The sequence below is a fragment of the Mauremys mutica genome, chromosome 9 (assembly GCF_020497125.1).
Source record: "Mauremys mutica isolate MM-2020 ecotype Southern chromosome 9, ASM2049712v1, whole genome shotgun sequence".
In the NCBI taxonomy this organism is placed as follows: Eukaryota; Metazoa; Chordata; order Testudines; family Geoemydidae; genus Mauremys; species Mauremys mutica.
Genome location: NC_059080.1, coordinates 63,075,373 through 63,100,957, shown reverse-complemented (window position 1 = coordinate 63,100,957; position 25,585 = coordinate 63,075,373). Strand labels below are relative to the sequence as shown.

The 25,585-nt window shown below is 39.2% G+C and overlaps 1 protein-coding gene across 6 annotated transcripts in view; it reads left to right on the top strand.

Annotated features, from left to right (window-relative positions):
• Positions 1-25,585, top strand: part of PIK3CB (phosphatidylinositol-4,5-bisphosphate 3-kinase catalytic subunit beta) — a 218,100-nt gene that overhangs the window by 169,134 nt on the left and 23,381 nt on the right. For all 6 annotated transcript variants that reach the window (XM_045030486.1, XM_045030487.1, XM_045030488.1 and 3 more), the window contains 7 exons: positions 1,936-2,079; positions 3,218-3,317; positions 8,149-8,327; positions 10,148-10,257; positions 10,621-10,699; positions 22,247-22,414; positions 23,500-23,623. In XM_045030486.1, coding sequence (XP_044886421.1) covers positions 1,936-2,079; positions 3,218-3,317; positions 8,149-8,327; positions 10,148-10,257; positions 10,621-10,699; positions 22,247-22,414; positions 23,500-23,623 — 904 coding nt within the window. The remainder of the gene's footprint in view (positions 1-1,935; positions 2,080-3,217; positions 3,318-8,148; positions 8,328-10,147; positions 10,258-10,620; positions 10,700-22,246; positions 22,415-23,499; positions 23,624-25,585) is intronic.

Here is a 25,585-nt window from a genome sequence, read left to right as displayed (position 1 = left end):
TGTCTCCAAAGCAGCATTCCCTTCAACAGGATATAAGAACTCAGTTTCAGACTTTTTTTATATGCCTGATAAAATACCTCAAGTAAAAATGTAAAGAAAATGTAATCTAAATGGTGGTTAATAATAGAATGGATGGAAGGGACCTTAAGAGGTCATCTAGTCAATCACCCCCATGCTGAAGCAGAAGCAAGTGTATCTAGACCATCCCTGACAAGTGTTTGTCTACCTGTTCTTAACAGCCTCCAATGATGGGGGTTCCACTGTTAGAAAGTTTTTCCTAATATCTAACCTAAATCTCCCTTGCTGCCAATTAACCTGATTACTTCTTGTCCTACCTTCAGTGGATATGAACAACAACTGATCACCATCCTCTTTATAACAACCCTTTACATATTTGAAGACTGTTAGGACGTCACCTCTTAGTTGTTTTTTTTTAAGGCTAAACATACCAGACAGCAGAAAAATACTTGTATTCTAGGCTTTCTTACAAAAAAATAATAGTTATAAATAAAGTATTATCTTTGTTGGAATTTATGCTACAACAGATTACAATACTTTTATCCAAATTAAACCTTAAGCATTCTACTAACTGTCACGATTGAGTTTTCAGTAACTTGTAAAGTTTTAATTTTTACTTTTGTGTCTCTTTTGGGTAAAGAGTTCTATAGGCAATTCAGAAGTGTAAAATCTAGAAAGTTCAGTGCGGGAGTTCAGATATGTCCTGACATCGCTTAAGCAACAAAGTTACTACATAAAAAATAGAGAATGCAAGTGTTTATTTCTCTTGGAAATAGATGGTTTCCTAGAAAGATGTATGTTATGTTTGAGAAGGAATAATTTTTTTTCAATTATACAGAACAATTAAGTTATAACAAGGGGGACCTGAAAGGTTATTTGGGTGGCTTTTTGAATGAATTATTGAATACTTTAGTTCTGGAGTTTTTTGGTTTGTTTACTTTTTTGTTTTAAATTTTGGTTGCTCTTGACATCTTTTTATGAGAGCCATTCTAAACCAACATGCCATATTTTCATTTTTAGAGCTACTTGATTGCAAAATTATCCAGGTGAAATGGGTGCTGAACCTCAAATAATTGTAGGCGGAAATTTTAATTCAGATCTTGGGTGCTGTGGTTGCATAAATATAGAGCTACCCATTTAACTTCAGATGCAGATGCAACCTCGCAGAGGGCTGGCAGAATTGTAAGGCCCCACAGAGATCTTGTAGCTCACCTTGACTGTCTCATTAGAGCCATAGGAATGACCTCAACATTTGGATAACCGTGAAGGATCAAATCCTTGGGAATGGCAGAACTGTACTTAGTGCACTCCCTTCGACCTGGGACCACTAAGAATTTATTTTTTCCCTAAAGACAAAGTTTGGCCATTTAGTCACCCTTACCTGGCATCCCTAAGTAAGCTTACTGCGTTTCACTGACCTGGATTGGGAGTTGCTGAAGTTTATTTTCTTAGGTGATTTCAATGTCCATTCCTGTCATACCTCTTGCACTACGTGAGGGGGCAGGGTGAGCCTGAGCTGTTGCCTTAGATCCATCTCCACAGTCAGAGTAATTGAAAGAGGGGCCAATGATCTGTTATGAAGCGTTGAAGGCAGTTAATCTGACTTCACACACACACTGGAAAAAATTCCTGTTGATTTCAGTAGATTTCACCCAAAGCGTTTTATGTCCCTTGATTTCCATCAGAAGTTTCTGCTCTAACCATAACGGTGTCGCTCCTTATTATTCAAGGTCTTCTAGAACCTCTTTGGCAGTTTCACACTCAGCCTACATGCATTATTTTTTCTTCCTCATTTGCCTGAAAGGTGGAAACCTTTCCTGTTAGATGTGGCTCTTACCATTGTTACAGACTGTGTGTCTCAAGAATCGATCAATCTAGTTACCTGGCTGTTTACGAGATTTTATTATCTCCTTCCAGTGATGAAGAGCTCTCTCAGTATCTTCTCCAGCTTGTGCAAGTTCTGAAATATGAACCTTTTCTCGATTGTGCCCTCTCCAGATTCCTGGTAGAGAGAGCACTTGCTAATAGGAGGATTGGGCAGATGCTATTTTGGCATCTAAGGTAAGAATTTCCCCTTTTTACTAGTGTGGGTGGTGTGTATCCTCAGCAGGCAGAATAAACTCTTTCATACCAAATACACGTTCTTGAGGATTTTTCATTTTAGCTATTCCCCAGTATTGTGTATTTCTTGATTTTGTGATTTCTTAACTTTGATGTTGATAATATTAAATTCTTCATAAAATGGCTGAAAAATCAGAAAATGTAATAACAGTAGCGCAATCTCCAAAACAAAAGCTACATTTAAAAAAATATTAAATTGCTCCATTTTGGAATTAATATTGTCATAATTTGGAAGTCTTATTTCTATAATTTGTTCTGCATATAAATTTAAATGCTTGTTTTGTTTGCATTGGAAATACAACATTTATACCTCACAAGTTTGAATGAATTTCACTTTTATTTGAATTCTTGTTGAGACATTAAATTTCTTTGATTCTTAGTTGCCACTTTTTGAAGGCAAGAGTAGAATGGCCTTTCTGATGACAAATACCTTGTAGGAAGAGCTTTAGTTTGTCTCAAGCTTTTACCTAAAAATAAAGTAAATACAGTACTACATATTTAATTTTTGAGTTGAGGATAATTAGCTTTTGTCCTAATACCTTTAAAATGGTTTGTTTTGGAGGAAGGGGGACTCCTTTGGAAAATTTCCACATTCCTCGTGAACCCTTGAGACTGCCTCCATTTTTCCTCACTATACCCCTGCCACTCTAGCATAACTGAAGCCTAGCCAGCATCATTCCCTCCATAGTTTTTCAGCAACATTTCTGGCCAAAGAGGTACTGAAGACAAGATATAAAGGCATTCCTTCCTTCCTAGTGATTTAAAATGCCTCTGAAATATTCCTAGGCCAAAAAATGAGGAAACTCCAATAGAAACCAACTCTTCTGCTTCAAAGTCTAGCACCTAGCCATTGAACTATGCTGCTGTCCTTAGGAAAAGTGGCCCTGCATTAGGATTTTGTTTTTTCAAATGTAGTTTTGCATTTTAGTTAAGTCAGAGTATTATGTTTTGTGTTTAATTACGGTAGTAATAAATTCCTATTGTAATAGCTTGAAGATTTCTTATCTGTAAAATGGATACAATCTATCTTTGCAACTCGGTGATTTTTTTTTCTGTTTTCACATGATGCTTCCTGTAGGTCAGAGGTGCACATACCTGCTGTCTCAATACAGTTTGGTGTAATTCTTGAAGCTTACTGCCGAGGAAGTATTGCTCACATGAAAGTGCTTTCCAAACAGGTATTGATTGTTTAAATATTTGTCTTCTCTTATTCCTGACTTGCAAGTGAAATATCTATTCCATCGATGATATGGGGCTCAGCTGCAAGCTCCTTCCGTAAGAACTGCTGTGTGTGAAAGGGGAAGGGAGGTAAAGAGAAGAAAAAGCTAGTGAGAGACATAGGAATGGGGAACCCCTGCCCCAAGCCACTGACACAGGAAGTAGCAAGGGGTTGGGGAGCCCCAGAGGAGGAAAGCTCTCCTGCATGGCAGCCATTTAACTATTCCTGATACTTGCAAATAGGGTGCATGCATCCCCAGGGAACAATGGGTTTAGTAGATTACTCTAAAAAGTCACTTCCTGCAGCTTTGGCTTTTGTTAAAAGGTAATTCAAACTGTTGCTTTAATAAAGAGGCTGAAATAATGCCTTAACAAGTTTAATAAATCTACATAGATTGCTATAAAGAGAAATGATGACAGACATAATTTTTGCTATCACTGTGGGGGTACCAGTCAAGAGAAGAGGTGAGGTTCAATTCTAAATATATTATAGTGTGCTGCTGTTAATGATCTGCCAATGTTTACATTGCAAAGCTTGTTCTGAAGAGTTTAATGTGTCAAAATTGCATTGGCTTAAGAGCTGGGCTGCTAGCAGTAATACACATTTTTGAAAAACAGAGGTAATATCTCTGATTTATTTAATGCACAGCGAAAACATAAACTGAGAGGAGGCAACAAAAAGCAACCCAATTAGAAATTGTCTGATCAAAATTTTCTTTTAGTTCTGATCACATCTGGGTTACAACTGTATCTCAAGAAGTAAATGAAATAGGAATGTACCATTGTTCTTCTCTCTTAGTGCTGTTCAGAAAGCATTGAAAAAGCCATCTCTCACAAATGTGCTTGTTAGTATTGTTAAAATCATAAAAAGACTAGGTGATGAAATGCTGTCAGTAAGAGACTTAAGGTCAGTGAAGTTTTCTATGCACTTCTCAGGAAACAAATGTCAACACAATCAAAGAAGGGGCAAAAAAGTTCCCAACTGTGCAAACACGGAAGAAATTCAAAGTAGAAATACTTCAAAAAGTTCCTGTTTGTTCAGTACAGGTTCCATTTTGTCCCCTTGTCACTGGTGTTTGTACAGCTCCTGGAACTGTGGAAAAGCAGAGTGCTTTTGGTTTTGACAGATGGCTGACCTGGCAGGTCCTCCACTGCCTCAGTTTTATAATCATACTGCATACAGCTTCCACAGCATCCTGTCTGATAGTTTATCTATAGAAATTTTGAACTTTAACTCAACACCTTATAGATTAGGCTGAAGTTTCCTTGTATAGAAACTAACTTTGCAAATGTGAAAGTAGAATATCCTTGAGTAAATAATAATCAGCCTTAGATTATTGAGCAAGTTAGCTTTGGTTTAAGGAGGATTTTATGTATACAATTATAATAAAGATCCATTTTATAACCACTTATCTCTAGTTGAGATTAAAATACAGCATGCACATGTTAATGTGTTAATCAGTAGCAAGCCTAGAGAGAATGTACAAAGGGCTTTGCTATATTGACATTTGGTGCTGTAATGTCACGGCATTTTCTTCAGTGTCTTTCCTCAAAAAGATTGCCACAAAGAAATAAACAGTTCCGTGAACATCACAAGGAATAATACGATATTGGTTACAAATAATTGTCCAGTTACAAGCAACAAGATTTAAAGTTGTTGGTTAAATAATAATAATCTCTTATAAACTCCTAGTAATCAAGATATTTAAGTATGTGCCTAACTTCCTCATGTGAGCGAAGTCAGTTGAAGTTAATGGCACTGCTCAAATGCTTAAAGGTTAGGGACATGGTTAAGTACAGTTGATTGTGGGCCATATAGCACTTTTCTTCCATAGTTCTCAAAGCACTTTTAACTCATTCTTGGTCACATTAAAGTTTCATTGCAACGAGGATTTAATAAAATAAAAACCATATGTTGATTTTCTTGAATTTCCCACAGATATACAATATGCCTTACCTGTGTGGCTGAGGTCAAACAATTGTGATCAGAGAGACATTTCCCCCCTCCCCCCTTAATTATTTGATTAGGGAGTATTAACAGTTTTACAGATCTTTGCCATATAAATATAGGAAACAGAATCATTACAACTGAACTTTTACTTAAAGAGACATTATACAGAAATACAGTAATCAGATCTCTCTGTTAACAGGGTGCTAACATATTAACAGAGTGAGCATTACTACACCACCAATGACATGTCATTTCTAGTGATTTTATTAAATTGAGTGATAACACATATTAAACAGACCAGGCATGTCTATCAAATGTTAATATTCCAAAATAATTGGACAGGTGTGCTGGGTTTTTTGCAGGTGAATGTACTTTGTCTGAGTATTGAATAAAATTTAGCCAATTATCTAAGTACCTGTTTATCCTCTGTCTGTTTTTTCTGGGTATTGGTATGGAAAAATTAGCATAACCACAACTTCCCATATGTTTTTTTTTAACCATTCCTCTAGAATTGGGCTATTTTTCTTTTCCAATGAGATGCTTTCAGTAGCTGAGCAGCTACTAGCAGACGAGAGACTAATTCTTCATTTCCTTTTGTGTGACCATTTCTGGAAGCCTCAGGAGATTACCAAAGGATAATTTAGTAATACCCATCAATTTGTGATATTTGATTACTGATTTCTGGGGTTGACAGCTTTCCAAACCCCACCCCTGCCTCGCCCCTTCCTGAGGCCCTGCCCCCTACCCAACCCCTTCTCCAGGGCCCTGCCTCTGCTCACTCCATTCCCCCCTCCCTCTATCACTTGCTCTCCCCCAGCCTCACTCATTTTCACCGGGCTGGGCAGGGGGATGGGGTGCAAGATGGGGTTTGGAGTGCAAGCTCTGGCAGCACTCACCTCCAGCAGCTCCTTGAAGCAGCTGGCATTTCTCTCTGGCTCCTAGGCAGAGGTGTGGCCAGGCGGCTCTGCATGCTGCCCATGTCCTTAAGCACCGCTCCTGCAGTTCTCATTGGCTCCGGTTCCCTGGTCACTCTCAGGGCAGAGACAGCACGTGGAGCCCCAGTAGCCGTGCCTCTGCCTAGAAGCCTGAGGGAAATGCCGGCCACTTTCAGAAGTCATGCAAAGCCAGGGCAGGCCAGGAGCCTGCCTTAGCCCTGCTGTGCTGCTGACAGGACTTTAATGGCCCAGACAACAGCACTGACCAGAGCTGCCAGGATCCCTTTTCGACTGGGCATTCTGGTCGAAAACCGGATGCCTGAAAACCCTAGTACTTTCTAATGACTGGACATGTCCACCATGAATACATAGTCTCCTTTTCCATCACAATTTCTCCAATTTATCCCCATTCAATCTAGATTTTTTAACCTGTCTGGTGTGAGGTACCCATTAAACAATATCTTAAAAAGAAATTTTCTTTTATTGTGCTACAGAGTGAGATTACTGGTCCTCTTTTCCAGATCAAACTCTATTCTTCTGGGGGTAATTTGTCTATCCAGATCCTTTTCCCAGCATGTCATACATGGGCATTTTTTTTTTAGGAAAGTTGTCTGCAAAGACTGATATAAACTAGTTAGATTTTTTGTTTGTTTGTTTCCTAATTGACCAGATGCCATTGCTTCTATTAGTTAGCTTTCTGTATGAAAGAGTTTTTCTAGAAAGTTGAGAAACATGATGTCCGACTTGAAAGTAGTGGTATTATGGGATAGTAAGCTAGTTAGTTTTGATCTCTAAATAAGTTAGCAAAGTTTCTTTACTAAATAGCTGGCAAACTGTATATATTCCATAGCCTTCCCAGTCTTTATAGCTCTCTGGTTCATGATTTGGATTAAGATCTGGATTATTTGCAAAGGGTGTCATTAGCAAGGGAAAAAAACTTACCTCAGACAAACCATTTCTAACTGGGTAGCTTTTTGTGTCCTCCCCTCAGTTCATTTGAAAGTGAGTCAACTATAGTGAATAACTAACAAAAATATTTAGAGTGAATTCCTGGTCCCATTTAAATCAATGACAAACTGCTGTTAACTTCAGTGGAGCCAGCATTTCACTTTTTACATAGTCAGTGAAGATAGGCAAACCAAACAGATAAGTCCTATTTTAATGTTATAATAGGGTAGTTTTCAAGTGTTTGTTATAATGGTGGGTGAAATGGAGGGTTTTAGCACAATTTTATTAAACCAGTGTTCACTATGGCCCCAGTTCTGCAAAAACTTAAACTTAAGCATGTGCTTAATTTTTTGTGGGATGAGTGGCATGGTTGTACTGAACTGATATAAGCCAGTTAAAGCAAGGTGCCTGAATCCACATTTAGATTCTTAAATAAATTTGTTTTTTTCAGAGGTGATGAATGCCCACTGACTTCAGTATGAATTTAGGTGCCAAATTTTAGGCATCTAGTTTGAAATTTGGCCAGAGTTCTTAGAAGTACATTGTATATGGAAGAGATAATGCATGTATATAGACCATACAGTAAAATAAGTTTTATGGGGAAATTTTTCAAAAACACCGTTTTATTTTAAAAAATAATTTAGGAGCTTGTCTCAATGAAAGTGTGTGGGACTTGTCACTTTTGAAAATGCGACTTAGAAGTCTCAGGCACTTAGGTGCTCTTGAAAATTTTACTCCCTTTTCAGAAATGGCATCTTCATTACAATCGACTCTTACTGTATTGAAAGAAACTGTTACTATTGCTGGCTTTAATATTTTAACCAAATCTTTAATTGGCCTTTTATTTTGAAAATGAGATTTTGCATTTGTAGTTGTATAATATGGATTTCAAATTATCCTTTTATTTAGAATTTCATAAATGATTCAGAAATTAATACTTTAAAAAATCTATTTCAGGTTGAAGCCCTCAATAAATTGAAGACCTTAAATAGTATAATAAAACTGAATGCCATGAAGCAAAGCAAAGCAAAAGGAAAAGATACAATGCACACCTGTTTAAAACAAAATGCATATAGAGAAGCACTTTCTGACCTCCAGTCTCCTTTGAATCCCTCTGTTATACTATCAGAACTATAGTAAGTTATATACGATTGTCTGTTTACATTTTCACCGTAACTTTAATACAGAAACACTTTGAGTTCTGTTGTCTGTGCAACTCAGCAGGCGCTCTGACACAGAGTACGTTTTCAAGGGTGGGAGAAGGTCTGTCTGTCTGGTATCATCCTAGCTATGTAAGCAAATTTCTGCTTTCTTAAGGTTAAAATGTCAGTTTTAGTTTGGGGTTGAAGATTTTTGCTATCCACCTTAAAACTCTTTCTGATCTCTTATTTAAATATATGTGTGTGATGTTGCACTCTATATGATTTTATGAAAGTATGTTTATGCGTGTGAATATAATGTAATTAAAATATGCTTCATGGAAAAGGTCTCTTGTAAGGTATCATTACAAAGCTTAATAATCTATTGAGTATGGTCATCCTATTTGTATCTGAAACTAGAAATATGAAATATAACTCTGAGGGCCTATTGTAATTATGCAAAGTGTGGGCCATTAATGGTGGTCTGGATCCCATCATCCAGGACAATTGACTGTGGATGGCTCTGTTTGGAGGCAGGCCTTCCTGTGAGTCAGGCTGGGAGGAATGAAGGCTTGGGGCCTTACAGTGACATGTGATCATGTCACTTGAACTGGAATCCATCTTTAACTTGGTGTTTTTCCATTGAGAAGGAGGGGTGGGAACCCAGAGGGACAAAGGATTCCCACCTTATGCAAAAGATATATAAGTGGGTGGAACAGAACAAACGGGGGAGCCATCATGAGAAATCCCCTAGCTACCACCTGATCTGGAACAAGGGCTGTACCAGGGGAAAGGATTGTGCCCATACTAGGAAGGTGTCCAGTCTGTGAAAGAAACTTATTGAAACATCTCTGAGGGTGAGATTTTTATCTGTATTCAGTTTTATTACTGTACTAGGCTTAGACTTGGGTGTTTTATTTTATTTTGCTTAGTAATTCTCTTTGTTCTGTCTGTTACTACTTTGAACCAATTAAATTCTACTTTCTGTATTTAATAAAATCACTTTTTACTTATTAATTAACCCAGAGTATGTATTAATACCTGGGGGGGCGGTCAAACAGCTGTGCATATCTCTCTATCAGTGTTATAGAGGGCAAACAATTTGAGTTTACCCTGTATAAGCTTTATACAGGGTAAAACGGATTTATTTGGGGTTTGGACCCCACTGGGAGTTGGACATCTGAGTGTTAAAGATGGGAACACTTCTTAAGCTGCTTTCAGTTAAGTCTGCAGCTTTGGGGCACGTGGTTCAGACCCTGGGTCTGTGTTGGAGCAGACGAGTGTGTCTGGCTCAACAAGACAAGGTGCTGGAGTATCAAGCTGGCAGGGAAAGCAGGGGCAGAAGTAGTCTTGGCACATCAGTTGACAGCCTCAAGGGGGTTTCTGTGATCCAACCCATCACAATATATATAAACCTAAAAGTGAGTCAGAGTACAGTCTTGGCATCTGTTCACAATAATAAACACGCTAGCCATTAGAATACTATGCTCAGCAGTTAAATATGAGCATAAAACTAAAATTTTACTGGGTTGGATTTAAAGAAGGTAATGTATTTTCTTAGAAAATACAGAAAGCTATTTCAGGCATTAGGTTTAGTAATTTCCAGATATAAATTTATATAGATATAGATAAATAAGTAACGTAAATTTGCCAAGTATAACTGACACAATAGTGCTGAAATGAAAGTTTGGAATGGCATTCAACCAAAGTATAATACAATTCCACACTAGAACTCTAAAACTTTTTATTGCCCTTCATTCTTACAAATAAAGAGTGTTTACTTAATTGAGTAAAATAGTTGTTGTATTTCCCTCCAGCGTTGAGAAGTGTAAATATATGGATTCTAAAATGAAGCCTTTATGGATAGTATACAACAATAAGATGTTTGGAGGGGATCTCTTAGGAGTCATCTTTAAAAACGGCGATGGTAAGTGATATTAAAAATTTATATTTTTTGCTCTTTTTTTTTTCCATTTAGACTGTATGGCTTTTTTATTACCGTAAGTTACCCATGCCTTCCTATGCTCGATAAGCAGATACTATTAAGCCTATCCCATTAGAAACTCATCCATGTGTCAGTTTATATGTTAGGGCTCCATATTATTTATTCACCCCATTTAACTTTTGGAACTGATGTAGTATTTGATTGGGCAGTATTCTTTGAATAGAATGTTATAATGTTTACTCTGTATGTTTTGATGTAATTAACTAGTGACTTTTTAATGCCTTTAATACAAACGACAGGAAATTATTTAATTAAAGTAGCAATTTTTTATCTTTCCCCTTGCAGATCTACGACAAGACATGTTGACACTCCAGATTTTGCGTTTGATGGACTTACTTTGGAAAGAAGCTGGTCTTGATCTCCGGTAAGAATTTTTACTGAATCCAGTGCAAAGAGAACCCAGTTCCCTGAGTAGATAAGGTACTCTAATGTGATACATTTTCACTTCTCATATCAGTAGTGATGTGACTAATGAAATCACAGAATTTTTTCCAAAGTTTTCAGGCCTTCTGGTTAACAAATGTGGCTGCAGTTATCACATGCAGTTGTTCTAAAGGTATTCACAAGTTATATGCATATTCAAGCAGTTATTTGATTGTGTCTTTTTGTGCAATCAGACATGGTCCACTATAAAGGTCTGAGGTCTTGTTCTGCTATGCAGTCTTTAACCTGAACTCTTACTTTGCTTTCCTGAATTCTTTTGCTTAGTTTTCCTGCAGTTCAGTGTGCTGATAAAGACTAATAAGGTTGAGAAGGCTTTGGGAAAAACAGATTAGTGCTGCCTTTGTGGCAAGGTAGTACACTCCAGTCTGACTAAGTCTGTCTCTCTCTTATGCCAGAAATCTTAACTGTTAACCCAGGGTCTTCAGCATAGTCTCTACACCAGATAGTGAGGAATAGTCTTCAACAAGCCTAGAATCTGGGAACCAGGTACCTTAAGCTTTAACAAACGGAATTGACCATTGAGGATGTGACTGTTTTCCTTGTCCCAAACTTATCTTCTCCACTGGACAAGGGCTTTTTAGTGACAAGAATGCATCTGACTAAAACAGCCTCAATGCCCACTGAGCACTTAAAAGAAAGAGGTTCATCATTCACAGCTCACCTGCTGTGCCAGCTAGGATTGTCTTCGCTTTTTCAGTCTTTTTCTGATGAAATTTCACTTGCTAGTGATTAAAATTCAGATGACCTTTCTGCTGCTCATTGTCCCAGCCTCGGGCAATATGGACCCGCAGTAAATGAATCTGACTTTTCAACTAAGGGAGGAGTCCAAGAAAACATCCCCAACCATTTCCTGCATTTTGTCCTCAAAGACCATTCAGTGTTACAAAGAAACACTTCAAAATTACTAACACTGACTCGGACAACTCTCAGAGGCACTCCACATAGGTTTATCCTCCTTGAAACCTAATAATGCCTGCACCCCTCCACCCAGCTTATCCAAAATATTGATTCATAATAGTCGAACAGTGCCAAACTTCCACTTTGCACTCACAATTAACTCCTTCAAACTGCAGATTGCTGGTGGACAGGTGCAAATTTAAGGATTTACACTCATATAAAGGTGAATTCCGCAGTGGCCAAAAGTTTTGATAATTCCATTTTTGCCAGAGAAGTCAGTGCTATCTTCAGGAATCTCCTAACCAGTGGTTCTCAGCATTTTTTGGTTTCTGACTCAAAATGGTCCAAATTATTGTGGGAAAGAAATAATGGAAGTAGTGCAGTGAATGGAAAATTATGTACTTTTTTGTTGTGTACCAAGCAAATATGCTGTCACCTTTGCCATGGTGAAGTCTCGTTGTCATGTTATTTGCACACATTTCTGTCTCGCATTTATATGACAGCTTTCATGCCATCAATTGCTATGTCTGTTTGGCTTTCTTTTGGAACTTAGGCCCAGATTTTTAAAGGTAGTTAGGCATTGCTGCATTCAGCATTAAAATGCCTAACCGAATTAGGAGCCTAAATCCCATCATCTGTCAATGGGATTTAGGCTCCTAAGTCCCTAAATCAGTATTATAAGTGAGATTTAGGCTCCTAAGTCATCTAGGCGTTGTAGCACTGAACACAGCAAGGCCTAAATACCTTTAAAAATCTTGGCCTTAATCTTTTGGTGACAGGAAACACTCGAATAAGGGTACAGCAGACTACTTTTATGATCCTTTGGTATATGTCAGGAATATATAGATCTGGAAAACATTGTCTGTGATATTCTGTGATGTAATGATTTTGTGGATTATCTGTTAACTTGGCCTTTCAGATCTAATATAAATATGCTTCGTGTTCTGGTCCAGGAAGTGGTAGTCCTAGTTAGCATTCAATACTGTGTATGTCCAAGTGAGGTAAAAACTTAGAAGACAAATCTCTGTTTGCCAGCCAGAGTAGAGAATTTTGAACAAAGAGCATACTTATGTTTGGCTATAGCTAGGAGGCTAGCCATTGGCTAAGCCATGAATTATCTAGGGGGCTAGCCATTGGTTGAGCTGTGAACTAGCTGGAGGCGGGGCTAGCTACTGTGTTGAATTGTGGGAGTGTGTGGATCTGCAATACCACTTTGCATTTCTCTAATAACCAGACCTAAGTGGCAAACAGAAAAAAATTGGAAATTAGACACATTAAGCTATTCATAAGTAGATATCCATATGGATCCCTTACAGGAGGATTTCAATATCTGACTGAGAAGTATTAGGTCTGTCGGAGACCCAAAGGCCGTGGAAGGAAATAAAGATTCTTCCCCTGGTGGTTTAAAAAAAAAATCTCAAGGCAGTGTCATTTTGTCATTTTGATGTACTTAGAGTTATTGTATCACTGACCAGCCAACTCCAGTTAAGCACTTTAATCTCAGACAGCCCTTGTGCAGCTCTCAAACTGAGAATACATTTATGTGGCAAATATATGACATAGCTGTGTTGAGCACTTTTGAGGTCATTTGTTTCCTCTGCTATCCTTAATTGCCCTTAATGGTCATTCTGGGGCAATGCTGAATGGGCTAGAATGTTTGAATACCAAGTTCTGTTGACTTGTCTTTTCTCTGTATCTCCAAAAAATACATAAGTATGAGGCCGTTGTCTCTGTAGGTACACCTTCCCCTGGTATAAATCATCCTTCGCGTCTTCAAGACAGGTTTCTATTAGTAGGGTGGCTTTTCCCACAATGTCCAGTACACAGAATTCATGCATACATATCAGTTAACTATTACTTTTCAAGGACTCAAGATATCACCTTGAACAGTGCTTGGTTACAATCTGGAGGGAGGCAGGCTCTTTACATAGAGTATAATTCAGGATATAGACATCGTGTCTCTAATATAAATGTTACACACATTATTAAAATCATCCAAATTTACAGACTGATAAAATCAGGCTAGATATGGCCATCACAGCATGTCATTTTAGTATTTTTCATAATTCAAATATTTTACTGGATTGGAGTCCTCTTTGATTCGTTGTTTTACTGGCATACATGTCTATTAGTTGATATTACTGGAAGTAGGTTTCCTACTGCTTTTTCATCCCAAAAAGTTGGCTTGTGACCATCGCCTGCATATATTTATAACCTGTGCAGCTACTTTCATTAATAGCAGAGGCTCAACATTTCTGTAGAGTGCAAAAATGGCCACAAAGGAAACAATCACAAAGTGCTTTGGGAGCAAATTATGTTCCTGTATATGCACTTGTAGTTCATTATTGAAATTACTCACTGAAGAACAGAATTTTATTTATTGCACAGCATATTAATGTACCACTGTCTTTAAATGTTAATATTTATCCTTTTTAACCCAAACTGAAACTGAGTTCTGTATTTTATTTTATTTGGTAATTTGTATTACATTGGATTCTTACTTAAAATTTAAACTGGCAAGTTGTATAGTAGAGGGAAAGAAGAATGTAGACAAAGGTTCAAGACAGGACTAGGAAAGATTACTATCCCCCGTCCACTCCTTCCTCTCCCTCACCTGGAGTAAGTATTTCAACTCATTTGTTTGGAAACAGTTTGCACTAGTGCGGTATATCCTAATTCTGCATAATTGTGGGATGTTTTTCACAGTGAAAAGTCTCTAGCATAGAAACCAAATACATTTTAAGACCTTATATACAATGACCCAAAAGTAGACACAAGTAATCTAATTATTTAAAAGGAGTAATCTAAAAATAGTTAATACTGTAATTTTTAATTAAATAAAGCCAAGGAATTTCGCAGTGTTGAGGAGGAAATGGAGTTTGCCAAATCTCCCAGTGTCATCTTACCTGTTAAGAGAATACTGCCTATCACTGCAGGAAATTGCCCTTGTGAATTTCTGTGCTGAAATTGAAATCTATCCTCTTAAAGGCATTTAGGCAAAAATCTTCTCTCAGCTTTCTGTGGTATATTTAAATACGTGTCTGACTTAAGTTGGGTAAATAAAGGAATATTAGTGTTAAGATCATCAATCTGATCTCTCTTCGATCTTTTATACAGGTATCTCAGTTGTGTATGATGATTCATGCTACGAGGTACAATACTTAGACTGATCATTTTCACTCTGCCTAATTTTATAAGTTTAAGTCAGAACTTTAACTTTTTTAATGTAGTTTTGTATTCATTCTAGTCAAATTTGAAGCATATTTAGCACAGTCTAATATAGCCTGAAGGCAAAACGAACAGAGGCAACAAGATGTGGGACTGTTACAAATAAGCCTAGTTTCTGTTTGATGTAAGGTAATGCATGCCTGGTGAAAGTAACTTTCTTTGCCTAATTTTTTTCTACTTCTGTGCTTTGTTTAAATAAACCTCCAGTGAGTTAACTCTTAAATGCTCTTTTTTACTAGAGCTGTTAGCATAATTTTCAAAAAATTACATTTCCTTACCTGTTACGTTTGCCTTTATTTCCTAATGGCAGTTTTTCAAGTTAAACGGTTTATATATGGCAGGCTCTAAACTCAGTTCTTCTGACCTGGAACATACCTCCAATGTGAATAATTACTACATCTCATAGATGATGTATATAGTGTCATTGAGGTTTAGTTCCTGCACTGAGCCCTGAAAAAGTGCTCTTTCATTTATTCTTATAATTGGATTATAACTGATTCTCATGAAAATTTTCAGAAAATGCTTTTGACTTCTGCGCAGACTACAATTAAAAAAAAGAGAACAAACAAATTTTATATTAAAGACAAGAAGAACTAGTTAAGTATGAGATCCCTGTAATAATTGCTTTCTTACCACTTGTTCCCTGATGATAAAGGGAACAAAGGGTGAGAGGGAGAAACATGATGTAATAAATCTGCAAAGCAGTTTCTGTTTCACTTCTTGGTATACATTAGGGGGGATCTTTTAAAAAGTGTATATTTACCTTACCATGCTATAAATCCTTCATTGCTATCTTATATTTGAAGTATAGGAAAATGCCACAGTTCATCTGAGTAAAGTTAATAATAAAATAAGATACTGTAAATGTTTAAAAGTAGCTCAATGTGCTGCAATGAAAACGTACATGATTTTCAATAATTTAGGGATTGGAGACTTAAATGAATAGTGCAGCTATCACTCATTTTGGACCAGTTTTGAAATGCTATTTCTGAATACCAGTGGAATAGAATATATTGTTGATCTAGCTATTATCATGGGTTTATGCTAAGGAAGGAATAAACATAATTTCCTGCACCTAAAGAGTGGTAATGATGGTTGCTTAACTGCTGTAGACTTCTGACATACGATTTACCATAATGTACCTAATGAAGAGGGCAAACTTTTTAATCATCTCTGTAAATAGTCATGAACTTGACACTTCTTTTGTATACCCTCCATGTTTTTCTTCCTAAGGTTCATCTTTAGTACCCCTCTTAAAGCTTAAGAGTTGCTCCCATTATTACCATCTTTAACATACATCCCCAGATCGTAGTCACCCTCCTTCTCCTCATTGATGACTGGACTGGACAGCACAGAATTCCTTTCAGAGCTAGTAGGTCCTGCTCTTATATCTTCCAGTCTTTGTTACAGAGCAACATAAAGAACTCACCTCCTTCCACCCACTCACTACAGCGCTGAACATAACTGTGCACTAGTACCAGTTCCAAGAATTGAATTACAAGATAAGGAATATAGCATTATAGTGCAGGACACTAGCTATTAGGCAGCTGCCTCTGCCACTTCACCTACTGCTGCGGATACATATACAAACACACAAATGTTAGTTTTAGTTGATTACACCCCACACCCCTTTAAAAAAAAAAAAGACTGATTTCTAAGAACATCTTTGGAACTAATGTTTCTAACAATAGGTTGATTTTTTTTAACAGTCTTGCAATTTAGCATTCCATGCCCTATCATTATCCATAACTTGAAACCATGTGAGGTACAGAGCTGTAATCTTTACAGTTTGTGATTTTAATTGCTAAACTATGTACATCTTTGCAGTAAGCTAGAAGTCAGCATATTTTTAAATAATATTCAGGCTGCACCAGCTGGAGAATTTGATCTCATCATTTAAACATTTGTAGTTGAAGACTCATAGTATGATTTGCAAAGGCACATCGCATCAAACCACACAGATATGGAAAATTATAAACAAGTTACCCATCAGGAAAATATGCTATTTATGAGAAGATTCCTTTTAGTAAAGTCTAAGATAGAAGAAGAATTTAAATAGACAAATTACTTCAGGAAGTGTATGTTTGCTTTAGGGTAATTAAATGTTTGCTTAGTTGCTGTAAAGTTGAACATTTAAGTTAATTTTTTTTTTGAAAAGAGGAAAAATATTTGCTGATAATTTATACTATTATGAATAGCCTACAAGAGGTTGCTCTAATACTTGGGGGCAAGGACTGCCTTCCTGGCAGCTGGAGAGCACGAGATCAGGCAGTCCGTTACTCCCTTCTCAGGGATAGACTCTATGACTCCAGCCCAGCCCCACACACAGCGTCTGGCAATTGGGAATTAATTTGATGGGTCATTAGATATGTTTTCTCTGACTGACCTTCTTTCTAAGGTCGTCGAAGAGAGATGCCATGCAGTCCAAAGATTGTCCCCATAAACTCTCAGAAAGAGTCGTAAGGGGAACCCCCAGAGAGAGCTGAACCTGTAGATCTGTTTGATTGGGAGCCCTGCTGTCATCCATCCTTTATAATTCATGCTTATAAACAAAATTCTGAGGGGGTGTAGAGCCTGCAAAAAGAATTAAGAAGTATGCAGGCAGCAGCATCCAGATGGTGATCCAGGCACACTGAAATAACCTTAGTTATGACAGTAACAGCATCCAGCCCCCACAGTAGCATATGCTGGAAGCAGGGGAGAGAACCATAAGTCACCCCTACCGCAAAATCAAATGTAAATAACCCTATTTCTCCAGCACATGTGTCTCATCAGAAAATATAAAAATAACCAGGCTGGGCTCTTGTGAAGGTCAGGGGTTGGGTGTGTCTGCTGTTCATGAGGCATAGAGCCTAAAGAAAGGATGAATAGCAGGCTTTGAAAAATATGTCCTCAATTTATTTGCTTGAGGACTAAAGCTATTAGCATAGGATGAAAATACTGGTACTGCCACACAACTGAAGTCTAACCATATTTAATTTCCACTGACACATCTTCAATCCCCCAAATAAAGCAATTCAATCTGGTTGAAAAAAATCACACCTACCCCTCCAGTCCAGTCAGTTCTGCCCCTTCCTCTCCAATCCTCCTGCCCCCCATTTCTTTGAACAATAGGTCTCCCTTTCACTGCTGCCCCTTGTGCTGTCCTGGGTGCACAGAAGGCCCTAGGCTTCCCAGCTTCTCCTACTTCACCTGGGACCTCTGGATCCTTAGCCACCAACCACACTCCTGTGAAAACAGCAAGGCTTCAGTTGCTCTATTGCTTCTTTTCTCCACCTTTCCTTTTAAAAGAGCAGGAGCACATGCTTACTGCCTCAATCGAATCTTCTCATGGGAGCCTTATCCAATCTGGGGGCCCCTGCCACCACAGATGTTGCAGCTTCAGTGAACTGGCCCTCGTGCGGAAAGCGCTACGCAGCAGATGAGCAATCTGGGATGGGGGCCAGACTTCTCTTATAACCACCACAAGCCTGAATGTTTATTTTAGAGCAATTCTAAATGGAGGCTCAGTCCAGTTCTTCTCTTCTGCTTGGCGTCTACACAAGGAAAGAAACCCCAGCAGATCATCATCTCCTGGAAGGGAGACAAAGTATTCAGCTACTGGGAGCATGTGTTGGTCTTCTGTGCTGCAAAGCTGGACAGGGGTAGGAGATTTAGAGACCAACCTTTCACCTGGATATATTGACTTGCTTTACAGTCAGCCTATCTCATAACTTCAGGTTTGTCTACACTAGGAAAATGAGTGGTATTTTAAAATATGTTATCGAACACATTTTTAAACAGCATTTTGCCATAGGATTGTAGGTAAAGATAATTAAGTTTAAAAAACATGCTACCTGGTCATGATTAACTGTTAGAGGGCAGTGAATGTTAGTCAACACAACTTTAAAATACCACCCATTTTCCCAATGTACACAAATGGTTTCAAAGGCTGTGTATTTTTTTCTAGGACTCAACTGAACTTTCACATATAAATCAAAATGCTTTAATCCAAAACCTACATATTACAGTGTTTGGTACATTGATAGGCAAAGAGAGTTATATACATATATTTACCTTTCTTGTCTAGAAGCTTACAGTGGATTTTCATTTTTACCTGTATTGATAGGTGTGACGTCTGGCATTGGCATTGTGGGTACTACAAGTAAATTAAGGGAAAGTTTATTTAAAAAAAACAAAGAAAATCTTTCTTTAAAGTTTGTAGGATTTCAGTCATTTAGTAAACTGAATGCTATACCTGAAATAGAAGAACTTGCTGATGTAATGAAGTACCAATACTCTCCCATTTATTTGGAAGAGATCCCTTTTGAAGAATTAAAGCTTTTGAAATAGTTAGGGAGTGAAAAATACTAGTGAAAATATCGTGCGGAAAGAACATTACATTTATTGCCAAAGATTGCTTATAGATCTGTCAGTGATCTTTACATAGTCTTAAAAAAGGAGGAAGGTATCCTACTGACAGATGTTGAAGGCAAAAAGGCTAGAAGGAGATGGACAGAGCCCTGAGGATTTGTCCCCAATTTGACTCCTGTCAAACTGTCTCTCTGACAAGAATGTTTTTTCCTCCAGTTGTAAGCACACTGTCCTCCAGGGGCTGAATAGCTTTCATCATTGCTTGCTTTTGAAGGGGAAGTTGTTGGATATGTGCCAAGTTTAGCTGCAAGTAAGGTAGGTTGAAATGCCATGGAAGAGCGCCAGCTTGCACTTTAACCTGGCAATACTTGGCTTACATTTTCATGTCGTGATAAGGATGGGAAGTGTTCCTTGCATCATGAACCCTGGTGTTATGCAGTTGTTATATGTATTCTTTAATTCCAGTGTGAAAACTCTGTCTTGGATGTTGTTGTTTTTTAACTAGGAAAGAGACTGTAATAAAAAAGAAAAGGTTACAAATCTGAATTTTTTTTTTTAGTTTATTTTAAAAACAGATTTCTGAAATACTGAGCAATAATCTGGATATATATTATAACCAAATCATCTACATTTAGGCTTTATTTTATGGTTCTCAGACAGATTGTATTACATATATATGATTCTGTTATTCCACTGAATGGTAGAGATGGAAAAAGTAGCAGTGCTTCTCACTGCCAATGGAAGATTATTCCTGACAGTATGGTTTTTTTAGTGCTTACCCCAGTTCAATTTTATATGTCCCTAAAACACAATCAGTTTCCTGAATTGTGTAGGGGCAGTTAAGAGATGTTTACTGGGGGGGATAGTCTGTGGCCGGGCCAGGGTTGGGATTCTCAATCCATGTATTCTCTTCAGCCTGCCTTCTAGCTTTGCCCCAACTTGTCCTTCTGCTGGTCCTATCCCTGCCCTTAACTAGGAAACCATAAAAGGGGTTGGTGGCTTTCAGCGGTGAATTCTTGACCCAGATTCTGAAATGGTCCTGCATGAAGAGAGAACATGGGTGATTGGCAGCAGGAGGCATTCTACCTGCTCATAGCAGTCCAGAGTTCAAACATTTACATAGTGTAGGGTGACCATATAGCAAGTGTGAAAAATCAGGACAGGGGTGAGGAGGTAATAGAAGGCCATATTTAAAAAAAAAAAAGCCTCAAATATCAGGACTGTCCCTATAAAATTGGAACATCTGGTCACCCTAACATAGTGAGAGAGGGCTAGAGAAGTTGTGAGCGGAGGAGACTGTTCTGCGGCTAGGAGTGAGAAGAAGGGAAAAGTGTGGGTGGGAAAGTAGAGAAGCATTAATTCAGCTTCTGCCCTCACCCTAACAGACAAGGTCGTCAGTTCACCTTTCAAGACCAGTGGGTAGTAATGTTAACTATATACTTTTCAGCTTATGTCCACTATATTTGGTGCCATATTTTGGTCTAATTAAATAAATCCTAAAATCAGTAACCAGCTTTTTAATATTTATGAATATTTTGTAATTTCTGTTATAGTTAATATAGTAAATTTCAGTTTTAGAATCAGTTACTTTAATGAAGATGTATAAAATAGCAGTCTTCTTAGGGTTAGTGATGGGAATAGTGTACAACTAGAACACCAGATTTGATGAAACTGCTTCATATTTATTTGAGTTGTAAATATTGCTAGCATCTATATGACCCTATTCTCCATATTTGTAAATACCTCAATTAAATTAGTTCTGCATTAAATAATCTTAATCCTGTTTTTTGTATCCCCCATCCATACCTCCTCACCATATTGGTTGCATTTGTGTGGTCCAGTTCAATCTTAGCTCTAATTTACTTCAATATGAATTATCAAAACTGAAAACAGAATATATTACCATTGTTGAGTATAACGTAATTATGTGTTGCCAATAGGCTCGTCTCTAGATGGTCTTCGCTATCAACATCAGTGCCTATGGTGTGCACTTCCTTGTCTTTGACAATTTTCTTGATTTTAAATTAGTGTGCTGGTGGTGGTCTTGGAAAAGAAATTCCAGATTTGGGTTTTCTATCTCTTTGTAATGCACCCAAGCAACCTACAGTGGTCATTCTTAAACACTTTAGAGGAGATACTGTGCTACCTCTTTATTAATTTCTTGAAACTTTTTAATTGAACTAGGAAGAATGGAAATCCGATAAATATTGTGCTAAAATATAGAGGGGCTGGATTTTCATTGGCACTCAGGCATCTTTAAACCTCTCTGACAGTATAAAGGAATCTTAAAGTGAGTGTGAATGTAATTTACTTCCTCTTTACAGCCCGTTTACATTCTAAACTAGCAACTGACATGAAATGGCTCCCTCTATTGTTGTTCTAACAGAATTACACTTCTGTAAAAAGCAAAGTGTTGCCAATTTCCCATATAGTAGAATCCCTGTTTTGCAGACTAATTGGGGACTGAGGAGTGTGCAAAGTGGAAAAGGTCTTTAAGACCTTTTAAGCACTAAGAATTACAGTAGGTACAGTGTATAAATTGTAGTATTGTGCACTGCATCATTTTCTTCTTGTCCTTCCAAGCATTGCAAAACAATTTCCAATACACTAAGGGCATCAAAATGTGAAAGAATGTTGACTTGTTCTTCATCTACATGATTTTTGTTATGTGATATCCTCCCTCCTGCCCTTCTCTCCTTCCCCCCCCCAATAAATAAATCAGGAAATCGTTCCATATAAGTGGCCATTTGTAACTTGTAAGATTGGTATTTGTAAAAGTGAGCTTCTACAGCAGTTTCTGTATTTATGTAGAGGAGGGAAAATACTATTTTTAAATAAAGCATTGACGTTTTCACTCTGGAGACATGTCCATTTATTAACTTCTGAGAATTTAGCCTTAAAATTAGCATAGACATGCAGCCCAAGAATGTTTGTGTTGAAAGAAACAGTCTTCCTAATTTTTTTTAATAGTGTCTCTGTTTTGTTTCAGGATGTTGCCATATGGTTGTTTAGCAACAGGAGACCATTCTGGCCTTATTGAGGCTGTTTCTGCTGCAGAAACCATTGCAGATATTCAGTTAAATAGTAGCAATGTTGCTGCTGCTGCTGCATTCAACAAAGATGCTCTCTTAAACTGGCTAAAGGAATACAATTTAGGGTAAATTTTCATGTGTATTTCTTGCTTATAACTTATGTTATAAAATTTCCTACAAGGTGAAATTCTGTTTTGAGGATTAAGAAAAAAATAACAAATCCCATTTTAGGGTCCAATCCTGCACGGTGATGCAGAGCACCCCTTTTTCAAGTAAATTTTCAGAAAATGTATTCTGTATTCAGAATTAGTAGAGCATACACTGTATTATTCACACATAATAAATAGGTTTGATCCCCTCTTTAAATTCAAAGCAACCTTAATTCTGGAGCCATTATAGCATCACCATAATGCATATCCAAAAGGATTGGGTGAGATTCTGCACTGCACCTCTAAGAGGCACAGCAGAAAACTCACAGCCCAGGGATTGGGAGAGGCTAAGGTGGCTGTAAACTCTGTAGTCTCAAGCATAATTTAGACATCCCTCAGGACTTGTCTGGGACCCGTTGGGCCATAGCGCTGTCTGGAATCTCCAAGCACTGTGTGCTGTAGCCCTGCCTCCAGCACTCTCTGTATGCCAGGGCCTGCCAGGGAGTCCTCAGACAGCAGTCTCATTGCTGTCTTTCACTGTTTCTGTGCCTTGAGAGTCTTCCCTTGGCTGCATCCAAGACTTTTAGCTGCCTATTACATTGCTCTGTCCCTTTTGCCCAATGTAAAAGGGTTGAGTGGAGTGATAATCTCTCCCATTATGTGCATGCAGGTATGCGCAAGTACACACATATATAGCTGTCTTCGCAAGTTTGTTGCCTTTTTCTTTTTAGATACTGGATCCATATTCAGATTCAGGTTGCTCTTGGAGTTCAAACAGCAGTCCAAACACTGCATTTAACATTGGCAGCATCATTGCATAAGCCATGAAACATAGTTTAAAGAAAATAATAATTACACATACCTAATGGCTTGGTGCTATTGCCTACTGTAATCATTTCATGTCTACATAGTGAAATGGTTTAATAATCCTGCAGTTGGGCTGTTTTAAAATATCCATCTCTGATCCTTGTTTAAGCAAAATTGTGTGTTTTCTTAATGTGAAAATAGAAGGTGAATTATTGCTAATGTGCAGAATTATTGTTTGCCTTTGTGTTTTTTAGAGATGACCTGGATCGAGCCATCGAGGAGTTCACCCTGTCTTGTGCTGGCTACTGTGTAGCTACTTACGTACTGGGCATTGGTGACAGACATAGTGACAATATCATGGTCAGGAAGAATGGTCAGGTAAGAATCCTGTTAGCAGTTAGATGAACTCTATTTAAAAAAAAAGTCTTCGCCATTGTAGTTCTTGTATAAAGCTTATTTGAGAGGGTTTTTTTTTCAGGTACCTTTGTCTTATTCTAGTTTTGGTGTCTTATTAGAATAAAACATATAAATATGGAACTCAATATGTAAATAGTAGTCATTATGGTTAACTCAGTTCTGGTAGATGGGGAGAGAAAGTGAATCTTGAGGAAAGATTTTAATCAAGAGAGGATAGCAGCTTAGAGACCACTGCATATATTGTAAATAATTATTTGTCAAGTAAGATTGTTCTGAATAATTCATCACTTCCCTAAAACCCAATAAGTCTCCTTATTAGAGCTGGGCATTTTTTTTTCATGCTAATCATTTTTTCACTGAAAAATGCTGATTCTTCTTCGAGTGATTGCTCCTATGCATTCCAGTTAGGTGTGCGCGCCGTGCGTGCACGGCTCTTCGGAAGATTTTTACCCTAGCAACTCCGGCGGGCCGGCTGGGCGCCCCCTGGAGTGGCGCCACTATAGCGCTAGATATATACCCCAGCCAGCCCGTCCGCTCCTCAGTTCCTTCTTCCCGCCCGTGACGGCCGTTGGAACAGTGGAGTGCTCCTTTGACCTCCACATCCCTAGCTTATCTCTGGTTTTCGTTGTATTTAGTGTATATAGTTAGTTAAAATAGTTAGTTAAGTTAGTTTATTAAGTAGATTAAGGGGAATTAGGGGGGCTTAACCCCTCTTTTCCCGACCGGTGCGGGCTTATGCCCAAGGCACCGGGGTTTAAGCCCTGTGCGGCTTGCCAGCGGCACATGCCGATTGGGGACCCTCACGACTCCTGCCTGCGCTGCTTAGGAGAGGCCCATCGTGCAGATAAGTGCCCAATTTGCAAATCGTTTAAACCAAGAACGAAGAAAGAGCGGGACATTAGATTGAAGCAGCTCTTAATGGAGTCGGCGCTTACCCCTGCGGTGCCGACACCATCAGCCCCACAGTCATCTTCAGCGCGGAGCGCCCCAGCGGTTCCCGACCGGTCCGGTACCGAGACTCTTAAAAAGAAGCAGCCGGCACCGACGCCTCGGCACCGTTCCCTCTCGCCATCGGGGAAATGCAAGCCGCAGCAGAAGTCTACCAAGACATCTGCGTCGGGACCGCTCGTCCAGCCGCCAGCGCCGGCTCCCTCGGCACCGGCTACAACAGCGCATAGACCATGCGTGGTACCATCGACTCCGGCACAGACAGGGCCGTTGAGTCCGGTACCTCTGTGCTCCCCGGTGCAAACCGTGGTCGAGCTGCCTCTCCCGTCGACGCCCGAGACTTTCTCGACGGCAAGAGAGCTCATAGAGCTCACAGAGGCACCGAGCCCCCGGCACCGCCGGTGCGGGCTGTGCAGTCAGTGGGCAAACCGGCCATCATGAGGCCGCCTTCCCCTGACAGACGGGATAGAAGGCGTTCCAGGTCACGCTCCCGATCCCGGAGACGGTCGTCTTCACGCCGATCTAGATCCCGGCACCGGTCACCATCCCGGTACCGTTCTCCTTCTCGGCGCCGGTCGCAGTCCCGGTACCGCTCCACATCGCGGTACCGGTCGCACTCCCGGAGACGATCCCGGTCCCGATCTCCCGACCGTCGGTACCGAAGAAGGTCCGGATCCCGGTATCGCTCCCGGTACCGATCATCACGAAGCCGCTCCCGCCGACGTCGGTCGAGATCGCGGTCGACCTCCCGGTACCCGCACGGTCGATGGTCCCGCTCTCGCTCCCAGCACCGCGACGACCGGCACCGATCCCCGGCACCGTCCAGGGACAGACCGGCGGCATCGACGGCGCAGTCCCTGAGCGCCTCTGCCCTCCCATGGCCTTCCCGCCAACCTTCGGTCGCCTCTCAAGCGGGCAGCGGTGGTGATCTCCGGGCCGATCCCCAAGGGCAGGACCACGGTCCGCAGCAGTGGG